Below are 23,164 nucleotides of genomic sequence, written 5' to 3' on the forward strand. Positions count from 1 at the left end.
TTGGGCAGGACCACCAGATGTGAAGGGACGATCCCCGTTCACCACATCCTCGCCAACATAGATCAGACGTGGTCCGGTATATTGTTTTCAGCCTAGTTGGAACAAGGTACCACCTGAAATAGATTTTATAAGCGTTTGCTTTCACAAGGGAGGATATAGAGATCTTCGAGACCCGCTCTCTGATTGATGACAGGTAGCCTCATCCGCAGGGCCTGATTAAGGGTTCCAGGTGCCCTAGGCTAGCACATTGGTTGCCCCCCCCCTCCTCAACCAGCATTTACGCACATATTTATCTGTAAATATGTAATTATGTGTCTAAATTTATTACAGATTCAAATATTGATTGCTGGTACAAATTGTATTTTTATTTACATTTTCTTTACTGCCTGCAGTAATATAAAAAAAATAATGGCAACAGTAGAAAAATATAAATAATTATAAATTAAACATTAAAATGTCACTAAAGTAAAATTCCACATTCAAAGTTAGACAGATTGCACTGTTCTCTCTTACCTCATCTTGCAGCGTAGATGTAACGCTCCGTTCCCACAGATAGTACCTGTCTCGTTACCTGCAGTCCATTCATCTGGAAATTGCCATGTCCCAGCATCAGACATTCTTCAGTTCATTCATTCAGCTATATTCAGATCTGTGCAGGTGCAAGCCTATTGCACTTCAGGACCTCCTCCCTCTTTTTCATTGGCTAAGCACTTCTGGAGCACTATTTAAACCTCCTGGATTCACCTGTCTGATGACTGTTCTTCAAGCTCACTTCCTGCAGCCTGTGGTTCTGGTTCCTGTTCTCCTTGTGGTTTGCCTGTGTTCCAGTCTGCTCTCAGTTCGTGGTCTGTGCTGAACCATCACTGTTCCAGTACCTCTCTTACAATCTCCAGTGTACTTCATCGTGACAGCTCCAGTTCTCTCATCGCTACCACTCAGAGCCGCTATTACACCTGTGCAGAGCCGGATTTAGACCTCATGGTGCCCTAGGCAAGATATTGGTTTAGGCCACCCCCCCCAGCCCCCCACACGCCCCCTTCCCCCGCCTCCCTGAAACAATCCATAGCATTATATTTTTTTTAGCATAGCATATACTCCTATAGTTAAGTAGAAGGGTAAGCTATGCGCCGCCGCACATCACGCTGCTCCTCCTGCATCACCATGCGGCCCCTCATTATTGTCCCTCTCATCACACTGTGCTCTCCTTTATCATTACACTACATCACAGTGCGGCCCCTCATTGCTGTCCCTCTCATCACACTGTGCTCTCCTTTATCAGTACACTACATCACAGTGCGGCCCCTCATTGCTGTCCCTCTCATCACACTGTGCTCTCCTTTATCATTACACTGCATCACACTGCGGCCCCTCATTACTGTCCCTCTCATCACACTGTGCCCTCCTTTATCATTACACTACATCACACTGCAGCCCCTCATTACTGTCCCTCTCATCACACTGTGCCCTCCTTTATCATTACACTACATCACAGTGCGGCCCCTCATTGCTGTCCCTCTCATCACACTGTGCTCTCCTTTATCATTACACTACATCACACTGTGGTCCCTCATTACTGTCCCTCTCATCACACTGTGCCCTCCTTTATCATTACACTGTATCACACTGTGGTCCTTCATTACTGTCCCTCTCATCACACTGTGCCCTCCTTTATCATTACACTGCATCACACTGCAGCCCCTCATTACTGTCCCTCTCATCACACTGTGCTCTCCTTTATCATTACACTACATCACACTGCAGCCCCTCATTACTGTCCCTCTCATCACACTGTGCCCTCCTTTATCATTACACTGCATCATACTGCGGCCCCTCATTACTGTCCCTCTCATCACACTGTGCCCTCCTTTATCATTACACTGCATCACACTGCGGCCCCTCATTACTGTCCCTCTCATCACACTGTGCTCTCCTTTATCATTACACTACATCACAGTGCAGCCCCTCATTACTGTCCCTCTCATCACACTGTGCTCTCCTTTATCATTACACTACATCACACTGTGGTCCCTCATTACTGTCCCTCTCATCACACTGTGCTCTCCTTTATCATTACACTACATCACACTGTGGTCCCTCATTACTGTCCCTCTCATCACACTGTGCTCTCCTTTATCATTACACTGCATCACACTGCGGCCCCTCATTACTGTCCCTCTCATCACACTGTGCTCTCCTTTATCATTACACTGCATCACACTGCGGCCCCTCATTACTGTCCCTCTCATCACACTGTGCTCTCCTTTATCATTACACTACATCACAGTGCAGCCCCTCATTACTGTCCCTCTCATCACACTGTGCTCTCCTTTATCATTACACTGCATCACACTGTGGTCCCTCATTACTGTCCCTCTCATCACACTGTGCTCTCCTTTATCATTACACTACATCACACTGCAGCCCCTCATTACTGTCCCTCTCATCACACTGTGCTCTCCTTTATCATTACACTACATCACAGTGCAGCCCCTCATTACTGTCCCTCTCATCACACTGTGCTCTCCTTTATCATTACACTGCATCACACTGCGGCCCCTCATTACTGTCCCTCTCATCACACTGTGCTCTCCTTTATCATTACACTGTATCAAACTGTGGTCCCAGCAGTTAAAGAATAATGTCCATGGACCCCATATTTTGTCAAAGGATCTACCAGAATTTTGAATTATGCCGGTCATATACTCCATACGATGAATATTAAGCTCAGTGGTCGAAGTGGAAGTTTAGAAGTGGCGGTATGAAAAATGTAATGAGAATGTAAACAAGTGAATGGAATTTTATTATTTTACAATGCAGGCAGTATGAGAAGTAGCGGTATGACATACTACCATATACACCCCACTTCCACCACAGATTACCTTTCAATTCACACAAATTGTACTTTATCTTTAACTAAACTTAGGTATTAATCATAACTAACATGTCAAGAAACTGCAGTTCATGGTTAGCAAGCCCAGTAATAAAAAAACAGCAGTCTCCTATCACTACCACGTCACAGACCGTCCGCCACTACAGTTACTGACTGCAGCCCTCTACCTACACAAAACATGAAAAAGTGCTGGAATGCAATAATCATGTTAATATGTCAGTCTTCTGCATGAATCCCATAGTGCAACATTTAAACAAGTCAGACATCCTCATAATATAAATCCCACCAGATTCAGGATAGTTGGCAGACTGCCCTGCTCTCTCCTACCTGTTCTCGTCACTTTCACGGTTTGTGGCTGCTGGTGTCTTTAGATCAGCTGCTGCTTGTCTGGATCCTGGAATGTTGGAGGCCCTATTTGGGAAAAAAATGGGTACACGAAATTTAGTAAACTACAACCAGCCCCAGTGTTAAATCAATATAGCACCCACATTTTATAAGTAGACCTCCCTCCAACCAAAACATTAAATGAATAGCTAAAACATAAATACCACACATCAGACGGCGCTAAAAAACAATCCTAATTTAAAGTAAGTAATCACATAAATTGTAGTATGTAATTCCCTTTCTAGAATCAACATGGAAGTCCAAATTATCGGTATATTAAGAACCGAGCTAGCTACAATATTCAAAGATAGAGCAGCAATATAACTCCCACAATAGTAGTCACTTTCAAATAATACGTGGATCAATTCTTCAAAACATCACGGTGTCCCCTTAGGGAATGCACTCACCAGACCTCCGTGATCAAACTGCGGGAAATCTTTCCACGATGACGGCTTCACTCCGGAGTTCGCTCTCCAATGCTGTCACTGTTATCCGAGCTGCCCCGCTACTTCCAGGACACGATCTGAACGGACACACTCACCAAGCGGAGATGAGGCTCCCCTAATCAGTGATTAATCAATAAATATCGCAAAAAGCTCCTGATGTATAAGAGCTAGTATCCGACCATATGATTCTTCTTGTAACCACTTTCTCGGTCTGTATTTCCTCAAATCCACATATATAAGTTCTGCAATCTTCGTTGATTGTCACTCACAGCGGTGAAGTGTAAAGCAGAAATGATATGTGGAAGAAAACGGAGAGCACTAATAGTGCATTATCCTTTTAAAAAATCTATTTTTATTATTCAAACAGAAAACTTTAAACACATACATAAAAAGGTATCACTTATGTAGTATTTTCTCAGTTGTACCCTTACCCGCATAAGATGTTAAAAATGCAAGAACAAATTATCCATAGAATCGCCTGCAATTCATCGGACTCAGTATTCACGGTAAGAGGTACAAATCCATAGAACCTCCCCACCAACGCGTTTCAATTCAACTGAAAGATTCAGCACCCCGCAGGTGCCTAGGTTGCCTAGCGGTAAATCTGGCCCTGCACCTGTGACTCCTCCCCTGCTATCATGAGTTACCTCCGCTACTCCAGCCTGCTCTCTGTCTCTGGCCGTGTTGAACCTTCGCTGCTCCAGTACCTCTCTTACCATCTCCAGTGTACTTCATTTTGACAGCTCCGGTTCTCTCAGCGCTAACACTCAGAGCCGCTACTACATCTGTGACTCATCAGTTGTTACCATGGGTTACCTCTGCTACTCCAGTCTGCTCTCAGTCTCTGGCCGTGTTGAACTATCGCTGCTCCAGTACCTCTATTACCATCTCCAGTGTACTTCATCGTGACAGCTTCAGTTCTCACATCACTACCACTCATAGCCGCTACTACATCTGTGACTCATCAGTTGTTACCACGGGTTACCTCCGCTTCTCCAGTCTGCTCTCAGTCTCTGGCCGTGTTGAACTATCGCTGCTCCAGTACCTCTATTACCATCTCCAGTGTACTTCATCGTGACAGCTTCAGTTCTCTCATCGCTACCACTCATAGCCGCTACTCTCTCTGTGACTCATCAACTGACAGCTCCAGTTCTCTCATCACTACGGTTCAGAGCTGCTATTTCATCTGGGACTCATCAGCTGTTACTACGAGTTACCTTCACCACTCCAGTCAGCCTTCAGCCTCTGGCTGTGTTGAACTATTGCTGCTCCAGTACTTCCATTACCATCTCCAGAGTACTTCATAGTGACAGCCTCTGTCCTCTTGTTGTATACCACAGAGCACCTATTCTCCTAGTGACTCATTGGCTGCTGACCATCAGCCTATATTATTGTTGTGCCTGTATTTAAACCACTCATCTGTGGACTCCATCATCTCCATCCACTTCACCTGGCTCCCCCACATCGTTCTGCTGTACACTCACTCACGAGACCGCGACCTCGACCTGCAGACTTGGTGCAGCTAAGACCATACCTCCTTGCGGGGGTTCCTGGTGAAAACCACCTGTCTGTTAGACTCCGCGCCCGTGGGTGGGCTTAGCCATGTTCAGCAGAGCCTAGGGATCAATTTCCTGTAAGCCAACCGTGACAAAGCGGGAGATCAGGGAGTGCAGACCCGGGGTGGTCCTCCCGCTGTGGTGGAGGAGCCGGTGTGGGTTTCCTCTTTGATGCAGTCTGTTTATATGCTCACCCAAATTATCAATAGACAGGCAGAAGCTAATTACGCTTCAATCAGTGTAAATACTGGTTCTGCTTCGGCTACTTCTGGGGAGGTGGTTAATGCCGGGACTTCAGATGGTTCAGGGCGGCTGGCACATCCTTTAGACCTTTGTTTGCATCCGCCTGGGTGGCTAGAACTATGGAGTTGACCAATTATTTTTGGGTCTACAGGAATTGGAATTACTTCCATTGGCTCTTCACTTAAAAGAGTCTTCTGGCTATCTCTATGAGGCAGCCCAGAATGTGGCTTCCATTTCTTCTTCGGTGTCTGCTTCTGCAGTGGCAGCTAGGAGAAGGCTTTGGCTTCGTTCATGGAATGCCATGGACCTGGAGTCTAAAAGGTCATTAGAGACTTTACTCTTTTTAACATCGGTTCTTTTCGGCCCTGAATTAGATAATATAATCAGTCAGACTAGCGGAGGTAAGAGCTTTTTTCTACGTGTGAACTCTTTCAAACCCAGGATTCCTTGCTTTGGTTCCTTTCGCTAGTCTTTTTGTGGTAACCCGGCCTCAAGGGGGCAATCTTCAATTAGAGGTGAGCCGCTCGCTCTCAGAGGACAATCTCAAAGAGGAAGAGGTTCCTATTCTAAGAGGCGTCCATCTTCCAAGATCTCAGACGAGACTTCTGCATGAAGGGTTTCCCCCTCTCTTCGCAGCTGCAGGGGTGGGGGGCCATCTTCAATTATTCAGGGATCAGTTGACAGTCTCCACCAAGCATGTTTGGATATTGGGAATAATATCCAGACATTATGGGTCCTAATCCTCAATGTTTTTCCAAACTCAGTTGCCTCGCGATTTGATCAGGAGAAGGGTGACGCTACAGTCGGTAGCTTCCCTTCTTTCTGCTGGTGTCATTTGCAGAGTTCCGGAAGATCAGAAGGGCATGGGGTTTTACTCAAACCTGTTTTTGGTACCCAAGCAGGACAGTTCGTTTCGACCGATTCTGAACCTCAAGAGTCTCAATTTTCACCTTCGGGTAACCAAATTTCATATGTAACCCTTGGAGTTCCTTGCGTCTATAGACATTCGGGACGCATACCTGCATGTTCCTATTTGGGAAGGACATCAGTCTCTGCTTCGTTTCACCGTAGGGAGGTCTCATTTTCATTTTCGGGCTCTTCCCTTCGGTCCTTCCACTGCTCCCAGAGTATTTGCAAAAATTATGGCCATTATGGCAGCAGTTTTACGTGCCCAGGGAGTAAATGTAATTCCAAACCTGGACGATTTTCTCATCAAAGCTTCCTCGGCTCTGCTCCTGTATCAACATCTTGTCCTCTCCCTGAGTTTTCTGGAGCTGCACGGGTGGATAATCAATTATCCAAAGTCTCATCTGCAACCCTCACAGAAGATGGTGTTCTTGGGACTTATGATGGAAACGACCCTTCAGAGAGTCTTCTTTCTGGAGCAAACAGTTTGCTCAATTCAGAACTCTGTTCAGCTACTCTTGGACCATCCGAGCCCTTTGATGAAGTTGGGCATGCGGGTTGTAGGATTGATGGTGTAAGCATTCAAAGTTCTTCCCTACGGTTGATTCCACTCACTTGTCTTCCAGTGGGATCTTTTGAGTCAGTGGTTGGGATCACCTCTGCATCTGGAGTCTCAAATAATCTACCTTTCTAGAAGGACTCGTGATTCCCTGAGTTGGTGGCTATGTTGGGATCATCTAAGGGTAGACAGGTCCTTTGCCCCGTTGGACTGATCCTAGTGACTGCGGATGCAAGTCTGCGAAGCTGGGGAGCAGTGGTTCTCCATCTCCGGCTGCAGGAACTCTAGTCCATCAGCTCAACATGCTGGAATTACGAGCCATGTCGCTAGGCCTTCAGGGAGCGCAATCCTTCCTTAAAGGAAAGACGATACATCTGAAGTCAGACAATGCCATAGCAGTGGCGACCACAAATCGCCAAGGGAGGAACAAAAAGTGCAGGAGCGATGCAGGTGGCAGAGCAAATCCTGTCTTGGGCAGAGACCTGGGTTCCAGCCATATCCGCAGTTTTCATTCTAGGAGTAGAAAACTGGGAAGCGGATTATCTAAGCAGATATGCAGTCCTACCGGGAGAATGGTCTCTACATCCGCAGGTTTATCAGCAATTAGTTCAAAGATGGGGTCTTCCAGATGGACTCAGGGAAAGAGATTTAAAGTAAGTACAAAAATCCTCTTTTTCATCGGTTGGTGGAAGACACTTCTTGCTTTCCTACGCTGGTGGCTGTCTGGATGGGGCAGAGGGGTGTGCGTTGGTCTGCTTTTCGGGCTCTCTTTCATAAGGAAGTGTCTAGGAAAGGTGTTGTCATTCATTTGGAAGGTAATGATTTTGGCCATGGCACTTCAGTTGGTCTGATTTTGAGAAATAAATCGGATCTGAGCGCTGTGGTTTCCAGGTGGAGCCATCTTATTATCTGCTGGTCTGATATTATTCTTAGGCGGGTTTAGAGGAATATTTCTGACTGTAGAGTGGTGGTAAAGATGCAGAGAAAGGTGAATTCAGTTGTTTACCGGTTTATGTGGTCTATTGGTGGTATTCGGATTGGGCACCCGCAGATAAAGTTCCACTTTCCACATCTTTATAGGCCCGATAGTGTACATTTAACAGAGAGGGGCTAGGCATTCTTGCAGCCTCTCTTTGAAGTGTCCTTAGGGGTGGGTTTGTTTATTACGTAGCCCGCATCCCCTGTGGGATGACACCACAGGGGATGCAAGTACTCTAAGGCTTCGGGTTTATGGATACTCAGTTGTTGTAAGGGTGCAACCTTGGGAGGAAAACCAGTTCCCCAGTTGTTTTATATTGAGACTGTAAGTGACCTTCATTGTGATAGGAATTGGTTCTAACTAAGCTGCTCACGCTTTCTCCACCATATGTTTTCTCATGTTAATAAAGATGACTTATTTTGCCAAATTCTGGTGTCTATATCCTTTATTTAATGATAAGATCATGTCATGGTCAAACGTCAACCGTTAAGCATTTTATTACTTTCTCAGTGATATATGGTAATTATTTTTTCCAAATATACATCTCTACAATCCCTAACTGTACAAGAATGTAATGTCAATAAATTCCTTACAATTTCCTGCCTACAATATATTTGTACATTTTATATTGTGGGTTTTTTGTTTTGTTTTATATAAAGTGAGAAATCTCTGCACACTTACTAATCCACAGTCACAAAGTAACTAAAATATTCTTTATATGTTCTATTGTTTGCAGGTTATAACTTATCAAATGTCCAATTGGACCTGCTTAAGAGTCCAGATAAGGAAAACCATGGCTGGTATCTGTCATTAATGGCTCCCAATGAGAAAGGACCAAGCTATGCTTGGCTGGACCCTTCAAGGCTGTACTGCCACCAGCAGGTGAGTGTTGTATAACTTATATAAACAGATGCTATCCATTCCAGGAATGTGTTTGCATCCGTGTAATGTTATATCATGTGCAGTGTATAAAAATATTCACACACTTAAAATGCAGACAAATAGAAGCTGATAGACCATATATGTTTTGCTGTCATGTGTGTTGGTGTATGCATGGCTCATCCTGCTTTTGTGAGATCACAAAATCACAATTTTAATTACCCATGTAATTTTAAAAATGCCTTTCCTTGGATGAAACAAACTGTTTCTGTAGATACAGTTTTATCCAATACACAGCAGCAGAGTGGTCACTAACACTCTGTCTGAATAATACACATTCTTTGATAAAACACACAGCAGTAAGCAAGAGAGACAAATACATTTATTCAATAATAGTTGGAAACCAGTAAAGTGATCAAGCGTATTGGCAGACTTTTGAATACAAACTATGATCAATTACAGCTTACTATACACAATATAAAAAACACCAAAAAGCTTTGAAAAGCATTTTAGTATAATGTGCAGATATCATGATAAATTAAGAGATAATCAGATACCTCTGTGGGTCAGTGAAGAAGGCTAGCCTTACAGATATATAACATACTTGCCAACTTTTGGCTGTTACTGTCTGGGAGTGGAGGTGGGTGGTATGGGTGGAGGGGGAGGAACTTCGCGAATCATCTCATTTTGTCCATGCCTCCACATTGTAATGATGGATACGCGTCATTTTACAGCGGGGGGGCAAAATGACAAGATTCTCAGGGAATCGCGCCATGGCGGCTCTAATGCTGCCCACTTCACTAGGAAGTGGCAAAATGCGGGAGGTTGCCCTACTCTTCTGGGTGACCTACCCAGAATTCGAGAATCTCCCGGACATTCCAAAAGAGCTGGCAAGTATGATATATAATCAAGACCAAAAACAGGAAAAAAGCGAGGATCCAAAGGCTTTTCATGTGTGGTTTAGAGTCCAGAAAGGGTGTACCTGTGTGTGTAGTATAGGTAGGCTATGCTCTAGTATAGAGGAGTGTTTTGGGTGAGAGCAGGCTCAGATGTGGTCAGTGGCAGTGGGTGGTCTTAAAGATGGAGTGAGAGGGGGTTTTCAGAAAGGAGTCGCAAATCGGCAATAAACCTAGTGATGTAAGGAAGAGTATTTTGAGAATAGGTTTGTGTTGTATGAAGGGATGTATTTGAAGGCTTTGTAGGTTAGGGTAATTTGATTTGGATTCTGAAAGATATGTGGAGTTAGTGTAGGGCAGGGGTAGGTAACCTGCGGCTCTCCAGGTGTTGTGAAACTACAAGTCCCAGCAGGCCTTGCCAGCTATCTGCTGGTTTATATACTGACAAAGCATGCTGGGACATGTAGTTTCACAACACCTGGAGAGCCGCAGGTTGCCTACCCCTGGTGTAGGGATTTGCAGGGTGGTGCGGTGGATGTGCAGTAGGCAAGGTGGTACATGATGAGAAAATGCATCATTGTTGAGTTTTGTTTGCATCTTGGTTAAGGAAAGGTCCTATATTAGCGATATTGTGAAGGTGACAGGACTGGGATAGACTGGATTTGAGGAGTAGTGCAGAGGGGGCTATGAAGGGTGACACCAGGGCATCAGGCTCAGAAGACTGAATAAATTGTTTTGTTGTTGATGGTTGAGGGAGAATGGAGGGGAGGGGGTGAGCTGTGTTTTGTACATGACATCCATGTAGAAAAAGCAGAGAGACCATGGAAAAGAGGAGATGTCATTAGCTGAATGAGCAAATTAGTTAACAAAGAGAAGAGGTGTACAATGGTGACAGAGAACTGAGCATTGTGTAAGTTGGAGAGAGGCTTTGTCAAGAGACAGTTTCTTTAGGGTTGGTGAGATGAGCGCATGTTTAAAGGTGGATGGGAATGTGCGACAGATTGAAGAGACAAGTATGTAGTGTTCCTAAGATGAATTTAAAGACTCTGCCCTCGGTTAGATGGGAGAATGAGCTCCGTGTGTATTTGTGATTGCAGTAGAAGGTGAGTGACGCATGCAGGGTCTGGTATGAGGAGATATTTTGTAAAAGTATGTGGTAAAGTTATTGGCTGTGAGTGAGTAAGAGGGAGATGATGCAGGTGAACAGAGAAGTGAGGTGAATGTTTTAGAGTTACATTGGGGATTAAAAGACTGGGTGAGTACAGACATGGAGAAAAGGGCAATACTTTAAGGCAAACTGATGAACTGGTTATTAAACCATTATTATCTACGTTGGAATGAGATTTGCTCCAGTGGCTTCAGGTGTGCAGGAGCAGATCTGTTCGCTGTGCCAGGGTTGAGGTTTGTATGACCAGACAGTGTATGCAGTGGATGGAGCACCAGGTCTGTCTCTAGGTCTAAGAGTGTAGCTGAGGATGAATTCCCTGCTGGAGAGCGCTAAGAGCCGATCGACAGGATCAGTATCCAGTTTGGCCATGTGCAAAGGTGGTTAAATTGGATGAGATCTGCTTGCCTGACCTGTTAGCATGGCTGAAAAATTCCCACACATGGACGCTGATAATAGTTCTTCCAACCACATTTACCAACATGCCTGATAATGTCGCTACTGATTTTGGTATGAGATCTCTTATCCAGAAACTTGGTCAGAACGTTCCAAAAATCAGAAAGGAAAAGAAAACAAGTAATTGGTTCTGTTTGGTGAAAATATAATTATTATTATTATTATTATTATTATTAATACTGTCAATTTGAATTGAAGTTATATTAATTGATAGTAAGTAGTGAATCAACTTGCCCTAACCCTGTTCTGTAGGTTCTAGCTCTCCTTTTCTATAATTTGGTGTCTTCATAGTTTACTGGGGTATTATTGGGGTGTCATCACGAATAGAAATTGGGTGTAATTGCTAACGTACCACCCATGGTGTGGTACATAAATATGTAACTTCACTTCTACCCTACCCACCGGCATCTTCCTACCACCGGCAACAAAGAGTATACTATTCATCCTGGAGATTATATTAGTCAATATATTGTCCGTCCATCTCTGGGCAATGCTCTCATGTCCAATAGGAGATTTTTTAAAGGCTATATATATATATGTATATATATATATATATATATAGTGGCCCTTGGTGATTGTTGTAGTTGTTCACTCCAATTATATAAGCTCCATGGCATAGAGTAGGAACTAGAAACATTAATAGCTTCTCAAAATGCTTTTGATCCACCGTATAGGAGATGCTTCTAAATATCTTTGATTACAGTGTAAGTCCAGTGTCTTCTATCATTTTCCATCTAGGCTCTGCAGGACTGCATTGAAGATCTGTTGCAACCTTTTAAAACTGACCAGATTGATCTTGTTGCAGGAATTGATGCCATGGGATTCATTCTAGGTAAATGTCATAGCTTGTCCCTTTTATCATATAAGGATGAGTCCACTCCCATATTTATCCAGGGGGTAAATTTATCAAGCTGCGAGTTTCCAGTGGGGTTGAAAAGTGGAGATGTTGCCTATAGCAATAGCAATGGCCATCGAAATCACCTCCTCCCCTCTTCCGCCCCCCCCACTCTTCCTCCCTCCCCCTCCCCCTCCCGCCCCCGCCCCCTCTTCTCCTTCCGCCCCACTACGGGCGAAGAAGTGCACTCTCTCATTTCATCCTCCCCTCCGTCCTCCTGTCCCCTGGACCCCATCCCCTCCCACCTCCTTCGCTCCCTTTCCCCCGCCACCTGCTCCCACCTCGCCCACCTCTTTAATCTCTCCCTCTCCGCTGGCATCTTCCCCTCCTCCTTCAAACACGCTCTTGTATCCCCCATTCTTAAGAAACCTTACCTTGACCCCACCTCTCTGTCTAACTATCGCCCCATCTCTCTTCTCCCCTTTGCCTCCAAATTACTTGAGAGGCTTGTCTGCATCCGCCTCTCCACCTACCTCTCTGACCACTCCCTCCTTGACCCTCTCCAATCTGGCTTCCGCCCCCTCCACTCCACTGAAACTGCCCTGGCCACAGTCACTAATGATCTCCTCTCTGCAAAAGCTAGGGGCCACTTCTCCCTTCTCATTCTCTTGGATCTCTCAACGGTCTTCGACACCGTTGACCACCCGCTCCTGCTCCTCACCCTTCAATCCTTTGGCCTCTCCGGCCTGGTCCTGTCATGGTTCACCTCCTACCTTGCTGACCGTTCCTTCTCTGTCTCCACCTCTGGATCACTCTCCCCACCCTCTTCCCTTCCAGTAGGGGTCCCCCAAGGCTCTGTTCTCGGACCCCTACTGTTCTCTCTTTACACCTCTTCCCTGAGGAAACTCATCAGCTCTTTTGGTCTCCAGTACCACTTTTATTCCGATGACACCCAACTCTACCTTTCCTCTCCCGATCTCTCTTCCTCCCTCCTCTCCAGGGTGTCCGCCTGCCTCTTTGCCATCTCCTCCTGGATGTCCTCTAGATTCCTCAAACTTAATCTCGCTAAAACCGAACTTATTGTTTTTCCTCCCGCTCATTCCCGCTCCCCTTCCGAACTTGCTATCACTGTTCTCAACTCCTCTATTTCCCCTGTTCCTCAACTTTGCTGCCTCGGTGTCATCCTTGACTCCTCTCTCTCCTTTGCTCCTCACATTCTCTCTCTCGCCAAATCCTGCCGCTTCCAGCTGCGGAATATCGCACGCATTCCGCCCTTCCTCTCCCAAGATGCCACTAAGGCTCTTGTCCACGCTCTTATCATCTCCCGCTTGGACTACTGCAACCTCCTCCTTACCGGCCTCCCCCGCACTCATCTCGCTCCCCTTCGCTCTGTACTCAATGCAGCCGCTCGGCTCATTTTCCTTTCTCGCCGCTCCTCTTCTGTCTCCCCCCTATACCAATCCCTTCACTGGCTCCCCTTCCCCTACAGAATAGTGTTCAAGCTCCTCACACTTACTTTCAAGGCCCTCTCCAACTCCACTGCTCCCTACATCTCCAACCTCATTTCCATCCACGCTCCATCCCGCCCTCTGCGTTCGGCTAATGACCGTCGCCTCTCCTCCCCCCTGGTTATCTCCTCCCATGCTCGCATCCAAGACTTCTCCCGCGCTGCCGCCCTCCACTGGAACCAGCTCCCCCGCTCCATCAGAACATCCCCCAACTTGTCCAGCTTCAAACGGGCCTTAAAAACCCACCTCTTCCTCAAAGCCTTCCAGTCCCCCACCTAACCGACCTCCTTCCAGCCTCCCACCTACCGCCCTCCCTATTCTGCCCTCCTCCTGCTTCCCTGCTCGTCATTCTCCTCTCCACCCTCTCCCTCTTTCCTCCTCCTACCCTTGTGTCTCTGTCCGTCCTACCCTCCCCTTAGATTGTACGCTCCTTCGAGCAGGGCCTCCTCTCCTCCTGTTCTCCACCACCTTAACTCTGCTCTCCAGCTCCTTGTCTCCTCCGTGAGGTCCTCCTGCCCTTCTGCCCCTCTAGCTACACCGCTGGGGGCTCTCACCTCTCATCTAGCTGTACATTGAGCTTCCGAGTTACTGTGCTTTTTGTTAACTGTTCCGTGCTGTCTCTCCCTGTATCGTATTTCTGTCTGTCCCTGTACGGCGCTACGGATACCTAGTGGCACCTTATAAATAAAAATTAATAATAATAATAATAATAATATAGCAACCAATCAGACTCTAGCTGTCATTTTGTAGAATGTACTAAATAAATGATAGCTAGAATCTGACTGGCTGCTACAGGCAACATCCCCACTTTTCAACCCCACTGGAAACTCGCAGCATGATAAATATACCCCCAGAAGTTTTAGTTGCACGATAGAAGAACATTGTCATTTCACTTGTTGCATAGATTGTGGAAAAATTTGTATATACTGTATATATAAGTCCTAGGAGCTGACATAGCAAAAGTAGGGCAGATCTCTCTCTCTGTTTAGGTAGATCTTGTTTTTACTGTTTTTTTGGCCTAACATAGCTTGTGAGAACTAAATGTGAGTAAAGATTACAGTACAATATGCTGTATTTTGTGGATTACTGGGCACTAATCTTACTCTCTGTTTGCGATCAATTATTTTAGTGTTGCTGAGAGCTGTTTGGTTACTGGGATGTATTGCTATTTTGGGGTTTATCAGTGATGCTTTATATTAGTGATATGACAGCCTGGGTCCCTAAGATGACTCCTGTAAAATAACTATGTCTCATATTTGCAGTAAAAAATTTGCATTGGGTATTTAGATAAACTTTACATCTTAAACAAGCAATGTTATCCGCGCATACTATATATTGTACAGGTCCACAGTTGGTTGCTTCTGACACATTACAAGCTGAATGATACACAACAAATTCTCCAGTATCAGATTTGATAGAAGACACCACGTCATCACTATTCTTAATAGATTCAGTTACAATTCAATGTTCATTTTCCAAACACCTGGCAGTGAAAACATGAAAGATGGCAACGCGGTGTGATATAAGTGTGATATAAGTGTGATATAAGTGTGATATAAGTGATATCTCAGCAGAAACTTGTAACATAAGTAGAAGGTCCATCGGGTACAGGAGCCAGAGTAATTTTTAGATCACCCCTTACTACCAGGCATCTGTCAAAAATCATGTAATTGTGGTGTTACCAAATTTAAAAAAGGTCCTTTTGTCCAGTGATTAGGACGCATGAGCAAGTCAGTGTGATGTGATGTCCTCTAATTTCCACTTTTAAAAATAAACAAACCCTTTATTCACTACTCCATCCACCCAGTAATAATGTATTTTGTACTGGTCTTTAGAAGCTTTCTCTTCATCCATCTCTCCACACATGGTTATTAATTAAAAAGTTTCAATCCTAATCTGTGCCCTGTTCATATACACCGCACCAGCGGTGAAAGTGGATAATTGGAACAGAGACCATTACCTCTGGTTCACTTTGACACTGAGTAACCAGCTCTGGGACAGTTGTTATATAATAATCCCCAGTGGAGATATGAGAATGTTTTCACAGTCATCGGTATGTCCAGCAAGAGCACGAATAGTCTTGGCTTGAGACACAGGATATCTATATCTGGCTGCAGCTGAACCTCTGCTTTCTGCATGTTAACAGCCTGCAACACGGAACACGCTCCCAAGCTGCAAATCTGCTATTTCATCATTTATTATTATCAACATTATTACTTCTATCAAACTGCAAGTTAATGCAAATACCTGCATTCTTTTTACTTATTACTTAGCACTGTAATGCTCTGTAACATGACCCATTCCACTCTGTTCCTCTCATCTCAGGCCATTGGTGTAATTACTGGGGTAGCTGGGGCCATAAGCTGCTGGGCCCTGTGTGGCTGTGACTTGTGCTTCATCAAGCCCTGCTCCCCTTTGCCACATCCTCTGAGTGCTGCACTCAGAGAACAGTAGCAAGTAGTCAATCGGAAGCGTAATGTGCTGCCTGCTGAGTGACTGCTAACGCTGCAAGGCCCCAGAATGCTGTGCATGTGAGTCTGCACCCTGCTAGTGGTCTCCCGAGTCAGGCTTTTCAGCTCTCACTACTCAATTCCCTTACAAGCCAGCCCTAGTTCATACTTACCTACTTTCTTCAGCTCCCTTCCGGGAGCCAGCCAGTGGAGGGGGGCGTGAGGGGGCGGGGTGGCCAAAATCGCGTCATTTCGGACGCTCCCCCTGTGATGTCATGACGCAAATTGCGTCATTTGACAGCAGGTGGGCGGGGCTAAATGCCGCAATTCATCGGGAATCGCGGCGTTTGAGATCTAATTCTGCCCACTTCACTAGGAAGTGGGCACTTCCTACTGAAGTGGGCAGAATTCGGGAGATTGCCACACTCGCCCGGGAGTGCGGGAGACTCCCGAACATTCCGGGAGAGTTGGCAAGTATGCCCTAGTTAGATGCAAACCCCTGTACCTGGGAGGTGAGTGCATCTGATTTTTAACTGCATTTAACAGTGTTTGAAGCAAATAGGACAGTGTAGGACCTGCATATAATGAGGTGCCCTTGACGCTGGGATGCAATATTTTGATCAAAATATGAACTAATACCTCATGTTTTCATTTTGCTAGATACCCACAGATATGCAGTTTTAAGGATAAGCGCTGACAACAACTGTCTTTGGTTTTGTATACATATATGGGCATTTATATTGCCACACAGCTGGTATCATACATAATATGGGATATACCGAGCCTGGGCTTATTGATACTCGATTCCCTGACAGGCAAAGGGGCACATTTATCAATCATCGGCAAAAGTGAGAAATAGTTATCAATCCTTATCGCATGAATAAGGATCGAACTATTTCTCAAATTTATGAACAACAGATCACAGAAACAGCAGTTCCGAAAAACTGCAGTTTCTGTGATATAAAAAAATCATACTTACCCCTTTCTTCGGAAGTGCTGTCTCGGGATCTTCTCCTCGTTCTCTTCATCCTTCAATTGCGCATGTGCAGTTCGCACAAAGATCCCTGCTCTGTCTCTGCAACTATCGTTGCAGAGAGAGAGCGGCGAGTTACAGGGAGGGATCATGTGATCCCTCCACACATGCGCTGTCCAGCTCTGCTCTTCAGAGCAGAGCTGACAGCATTGGATTTTTTCAATTATGATAATGTACGCCAGCTTCCACCATACTGTTGAATGGTGACTGCTCCCAAAAACGAAGAGGAGTGCAAAGCAGCAGATATCCATGATATCTGCTGCGATGCACCTTTCATAAATTTGCGGGGAACACCCAGGGAGCTTAATTTGCCGGTAAGAGCACTATCGTGCTTCTTAAATATGCCCCTAAGTCTAGTACACTCCAAGCCATACTCTTGCATTGAACTCTCATACACTCAGCATCTTATGGAACATATGCTTGCTTTATACTTCACTAACAGCTCAATGGGAGTTTGCATCACATGTCTAAAGTCCCGGTCAGTATTAACTTCAAGGTATAGTGTTAATTTAAAGTTCATGTCCTAACACAGAGCTCACACATGCACCTGAATGTGAATGTGCCCTGAATTCACTCCACTGACTTGAACATCTCAGTTCCTCTGTTTTATGGCTATAGTTTTCTCCAAATAGCCAATACATACAATTTATGTGTGTCTACGCAATTTTTTTAACTTCATAAACTTTTTTAATGGAAAAGAAACCCATGACACTACTACTATGGTAGCAAATAGTGCAGAAATATTTCTATTATGCTGGTCATAATGGAAGTAGATTAAGTTTTTGTTTTTTTCCAAAATATATTTTAATTCTGCTTTGAGTAATGCAGCAAATGATAAAGATGCATTTAATTAAACAACTGTATACAATGTATATGACATTACCGGAGAGTCTATCCCTATTGAATAACATATCGCCACTTCTGATGTCGCTGGATAATCTCCAGGTGTTTGCAGGTAAGATGATTTTATAAAATATAAATAAGAAAAACAATAAGCCTGACATTAGAACATCATTAAACAACAGTTGTTCACCCTGTTCTAAGTTTCAGAGATACATTCATGGAGTTGGTTTCTAAGTCTTAGGACTTTATTGTAATGGAGGTGTTTACTGAATAATGAGAGGTGTGTTTCAGTATGATGTACATTTATAGGGGGTCTTCTCGTATTTGGCAGAAGCACCAAGGTGTGTGCTGTCTCAGTAGTGGTCAATCGGACACCTTTTTCTATTCCCCCCAGTGTACTTTGTGCCATCAATGGTCATGTCTATCTACCATCAGGATCTCTCGTTTGTGCATCTAAAGTAAAAGTGATTTATTAAATAAAATTGCCCCTCTCTTTACTTGGCAGATGGAGTGGAAATTCTCCTATCCATGTGTCTCGTAAAGTTGTTTACAGCTCAGCCATCCATTGAGTCTCCCGCAGGAAGACTATATAGGGATTGACAGGGTAGTTTAAAACTTCCACCTTCCATGATATAATAGTAATTATTCTCAATGTGAATTTTAAAAGCAGTAGGGCTCCCTTTTGTCCTAGCGAGCGAATGGAGTAGTCCATTTGTAGCATGGACCTGTAACACCAGGTGAGTAGACGGGGGAGTACCAGTGTCCAAAGGTGTCATGTGTCAGCTTTGGTAGTCGCAATCCCTCTAAATTTTTGTTATAAGCAGAGACATGTGTCCTTCCCATCCTCAGACTCCTTGACTGTCAATGTGTTCTTTGGCCATAGCCGGATCCTCAAAGATGGTGACCTTCCCGTCATCCATGATCCTTACTTTTGCAGGGTAAAGGCGTAAGAATTTTTCCTTCTCAAATAGTTGATTGTAGAATGGGCTAAATTCTCTGTTTATTGGCTAGAAATGTCCTGGAATGTTAACCATCTTGCACCCTGATAGGTGAAATTAGTGGTCTTACTGTAATGATCTAGTATTTTAAACTTGTCTGCGAAATTCATAATTCATATAATCAATGATAAACTTGTACAGTTTAGATCTTTCTGCTTGTTAGACTCGGTTCTAAAATTAGCCTTTTCAATGGCAAGAAACTTACCTTTGGTTTTCATGGACAGGTGATGTGGGAGCCACATAAAGGGCAAAGATGTTGGCCCAGGGTACTTGACCGTCTCTGGAATGCCCAATATTCTTAGATTATTGAATATGCTGTGATTCTCTAAATCAAGCCAATGAGCCGATTCATTTTGATGCACAGTGGCTTAGTGGTTAGCACTTCTGCCTCACAGCACTGGGGTCATGAGTTTCATTACTGACCATGGTCTTATCTGTGTGGAGTTTGTATGTTCTCCCTGTGTTTGCGTGGGTTTCCTCCGGGTGCTCCGGTTTCCTCCCACACTCCAAAAACATAGAAGTAGGTTAATTGGCTGCTATCAAAAATGTACCCTAGTCTCTCTCTCTCTCTCTCTCTCTCTGTGTATATTAGGGAATTTAGACTGTAAGCTCCAATGGGGCAGGGACTGATGTGAATGAGTTCTCTGTACAGCGCTGCGGGATTAGTGGCGCTATATCAATAACTGATGATGATGATAATGATTGTGCCTCTATCGTCTGTTTGGCAGACTAAAGTTCATCTTCTACATTTAAGATTCTTTGTTATTTGTTTTCATCAAGCAATAGCCCCAAGCCTACAGCGATCTCATCAGGTTTCACCTTTGTTGCCTTAGAGACTTTTGAAAATGTACGTCTTACATCTTTAAATTTTCTGTCAGACAACAGTATACTCTTGATGGTTCAGGATGTTATCCTAAAAGACAGAGATTGTAGGTACATTTCCATTCAGCAAATTTTCAAAATGCATTGTGTAGCATGTCTCCCTCTGGTGGTTATTTGGGGGATTGCCACAATATAATAAGATTAATGAAACTAACTTACATGATGTTGGTTAAGATTTCTTAGAAACTATCCAGAATCTGGGTGTTACATATAGTTGGTTTGGTCGGGCCTTCAGGCCTGTATGTTACTGTAGTTATGAGTTTTTTTGGCTCTGTGTAGATTGTTTTCAGATGTGAAATGTGAGGAACTTATTTGGGCCAATTAAGAGCAGTTTTGTACTGACCAAGCAATTTGATAATAGTAGAGTACAGCTGCAGTCTGTATCCGTACTAACCAGTGAATCGCTATACGGTTAATATGTCAGGGAAAGCATCCTGCTAATTTACTGTTATGTCCCAATAAGATCTCTTATGTAGATGTATAGTAGTTTTTTAATCGGTCTGATGCTTGGGTTCAAAATTCTCTTCATCACATAATAAACATAGGTTTCTCAGTCTGTGACTGTTATAATTTGCAGCCAATTGATAGTTAAATGTCAGTGTTTTCTATAGACTAATGACATCTTGCTTATTCTTGTGCAGTAGTTTGCTGAGCTTCTGTGCTGCTTTTGCAGGGGATTTACCCTCCTATGCAGCTACCTTAAGCCTGTTGGTCTGTTGCTCACCCTTCTGATTCCTGGACACCAGCTGCAGCCCTCTAGGCACTTTAGTCTCTGTATTATGTCCCCACCATGTGTATCCGACCAGGCATTTGTACTATGCAGGAGAGAGGCACTGCATTCTGGGTCTCTGGGTCTCTCTGCGGTGAGAGATGCAGTCACTAACATGTATGGCCACATGAAGGCCCTGTTTCTAAGGGAAGCTCCTCTATTTTATATGGCTATTCTGTTTTTCTGTCCGGCTACAAGAGAGTTTGACTAAACATAGCTGTGAATGTTATCAGATATCCTGAATGTTTATTGGACCTTCCAAAATGTGACTATACTTCCTGTGACTTTTCTCAAATAGGTGCTGCCATTGCCACACGCTTAGAGAGAGGTTTTTTAGCCATCAGAAAAGCTGGTCACCTGTGTGTGAAAACATACAGCCAGTCGTATGTTGACTACTCCGGGAAGGAGAAAATTATGGAGGTCCGGACTGATGCCATCAAGCCTGGTGAGTGATTGTTAGATGTCTGATACAATGAATGTAATGTAAAGTAGATCTAGACAAGGAACAAGTACTAAGTTGCATGTAATCACTGAACATTTTGTATTGAACCCTACGCAGATACCTATTATATAACAGAACATCTGTCCCGGTGAGGTGAGCCTTGAAGGGTAGTTTTGAAAGGGGTATGACTTCCTTTTGCAGTTTGGCCTTTCTTCAACTACAGCCAAGTGCACCTAACCGGTTATGTATTATATGATGAGGTTATTTTCACGGTCAGTATTTCTGTTCTAGGTGTACGTGTTTTGCTGGTGGATCAGTGGATTGAGACAGGAGGAACTATGCGAGCGGCTATTAAACTGGTGGAAGAACAAGGTGGGGTGGTTGCAGGTAAGAGACGTAAGACTAAAGACCTCATTATAGTTAGGAGCTAATCAAGCTAATGGGAACAATCTGGACAAACTATGTTGATATACAAAAAAAAAAGCAAAAGTACAACCTTGTTTTTAAAATGAAAATGTAAAATTTTAGATGGATTTACTCTAAACTCTAACTGAGGTTCCAAGGTGGGAGAGCTTCATTTAGAGACAGAGACTGGAATCTCCGTTCATTTTTCTGACAGCCCATAGAGGAGCGCAGAAAAATGAGCAGAGATTCTCACTGTAATAGGTGTATTTGAAGATCAAGGCGATGTTCAGTGGCACCTTGCGCCAAATTGAATCTGCCCCGAAATAGGTATATGTTCTAACCTGTCAGATGGCATCCAGTAATACAAGGAAAATGGATTTCAGTATAGCTTCTAATGGCAAGAATGTGGCGTGACAAATCAAGTCTACCCTCAGTGATTTAGCATGAAACAATATCCAGTGCTGGAACAAAGCCCTCAGCTTTCCAGGACAATCTCCTCACCGGAAACAGTATTTTTGTGGGAGCAAGAAGTCGCTGCTTTAAAAACCACTAAAGCACAAAACAGACATTTACAAAACCATGGAGGTAAAATGCATTGTTCAGGGTTACCCTGATTTCTGCAGCACTCTGCCGTAGACAGCTGAAACTCTTCCCACATTGTTAGGACAGTGCACTAATGGGATCTGATACAATTCTTAAAGCTGTCATTTCACATACCTCCCAGCTGTCCTGATTTAGGTAGGACACTCCCACTTGGAGGGATGTGTCCCATCATCCTTCCAGTCAGCACGTTTGTCCTGTTAGTTGGAATGTAGGGAGGTATGTCCCATTCACCGCTGCTCTGCACAGCAGTGGTGACCTGGGGCTAAGTGCACCCACCACGGTTCCATGTGGCAATGTATGGGAGTTTTTAGGAAAAGGGGGAAATGCTTTATTTAATGATTAAAGCAGTTGTGAGGTACCTACCTTGAAGGTATGATTTCAGCTGCTGTGTCACCACATGCCCCGCCCTTGTGTATGAGTCCACCAAGTCACACAGTGGAGGTCATTTATAAAGTAAAATACTGCTGCTCTGCCCTCTGGCCCTGCCCCAATGCCTGACCAAGCTCAGAATATTTCAGTTCTCTTCCTTTGAACAGGGTTAAGTTGGCCAAATCCTGTTCTATTATTTTTATAATTATTAAGTAGGATAATAATTTACTCACCCCTACGGTGAACTGCGGGTCGCCGGGGGTCCCAGGTTTGGTCGCATCACCCCCTTCCCCCCTCCGTCCTTCTCTCTCCCTGCTTAACTATTACATACACCTATACAATACTGTTTGCCTCACTCAGGTAGTATATCAGCTCTCGGCTGGTACCACGCGCTAATCTTACATATGCATTTGCCTCACCCGAGATTGATGTTATTTTCATATGTAACTTTTGAATTACCACTTGTGTTTGCCCGCTTGTGTTTGCGCAGTATTCTTGTGTATTGCTTACCAAAAATTATAAATAGTCTTTAAAAAAAAACCTGCTGCTCTGCAGCGCAAACACAGCCCCTCCACAAAAGGACTTGTATAACTAATAAAAAAAAATGGGCACCGAACCCCACTGACTAAACCACCAACCAGTCCCTCTGCCCCTTGGCTCCATACCTC

The 23,164-nt window shown here is 44.3% G+C and overlaps 1 protein-coding gene across 1 annotated transcript in view; it reads left to right on the forward strand.

Annotated features, from left to right (window-relative positions):
• The window catches only part of LOC142139324 (adenine phosphoribosyltransferase-like), a 36,188-nt gene that overhangs the window by 8,673 nt on the left and 4,351 nt on the right, over window positions 1–23,164 (forward strand). Inside the window, exons 2-5 of the mRNA XM_075196824.1 lie at window positions 8,700–8,845; window positions 12,098–12,191; window positions 20,976–21,122; window positions 21,411–21,506. Coding sequence (XP_075052925.1) covers window positions 8,700–8,845; window positions 12,098–12,191; window positions 20,976–21,122; window positions 21,411–21,506 — 483 coding nt within the window. The remainder of the gene's footprint in view (window positions 1–8,699; window positions 8,846–12,097; window positions 12,192–20,975; window positions 21,123–21,410; window positions 21,507–23,164) is intronic.

The sequence above is a fragment of the Mixophyes fleayi genome, chromosome 2, assembly GCF_038048845.1.
Source record: "Mixophyes fleayi isolate aMixFle1 chromosome 2, aMixFle1.hap1, whole genome shotgun sequence".
Classification (NCBI taxonomy): domain Eukaryota; kingdom Metazoa; phylum Chordata; class Amphibia; order Anura; family Limnodynastidae; genus Mixophyes; species Mixophyes fleayi.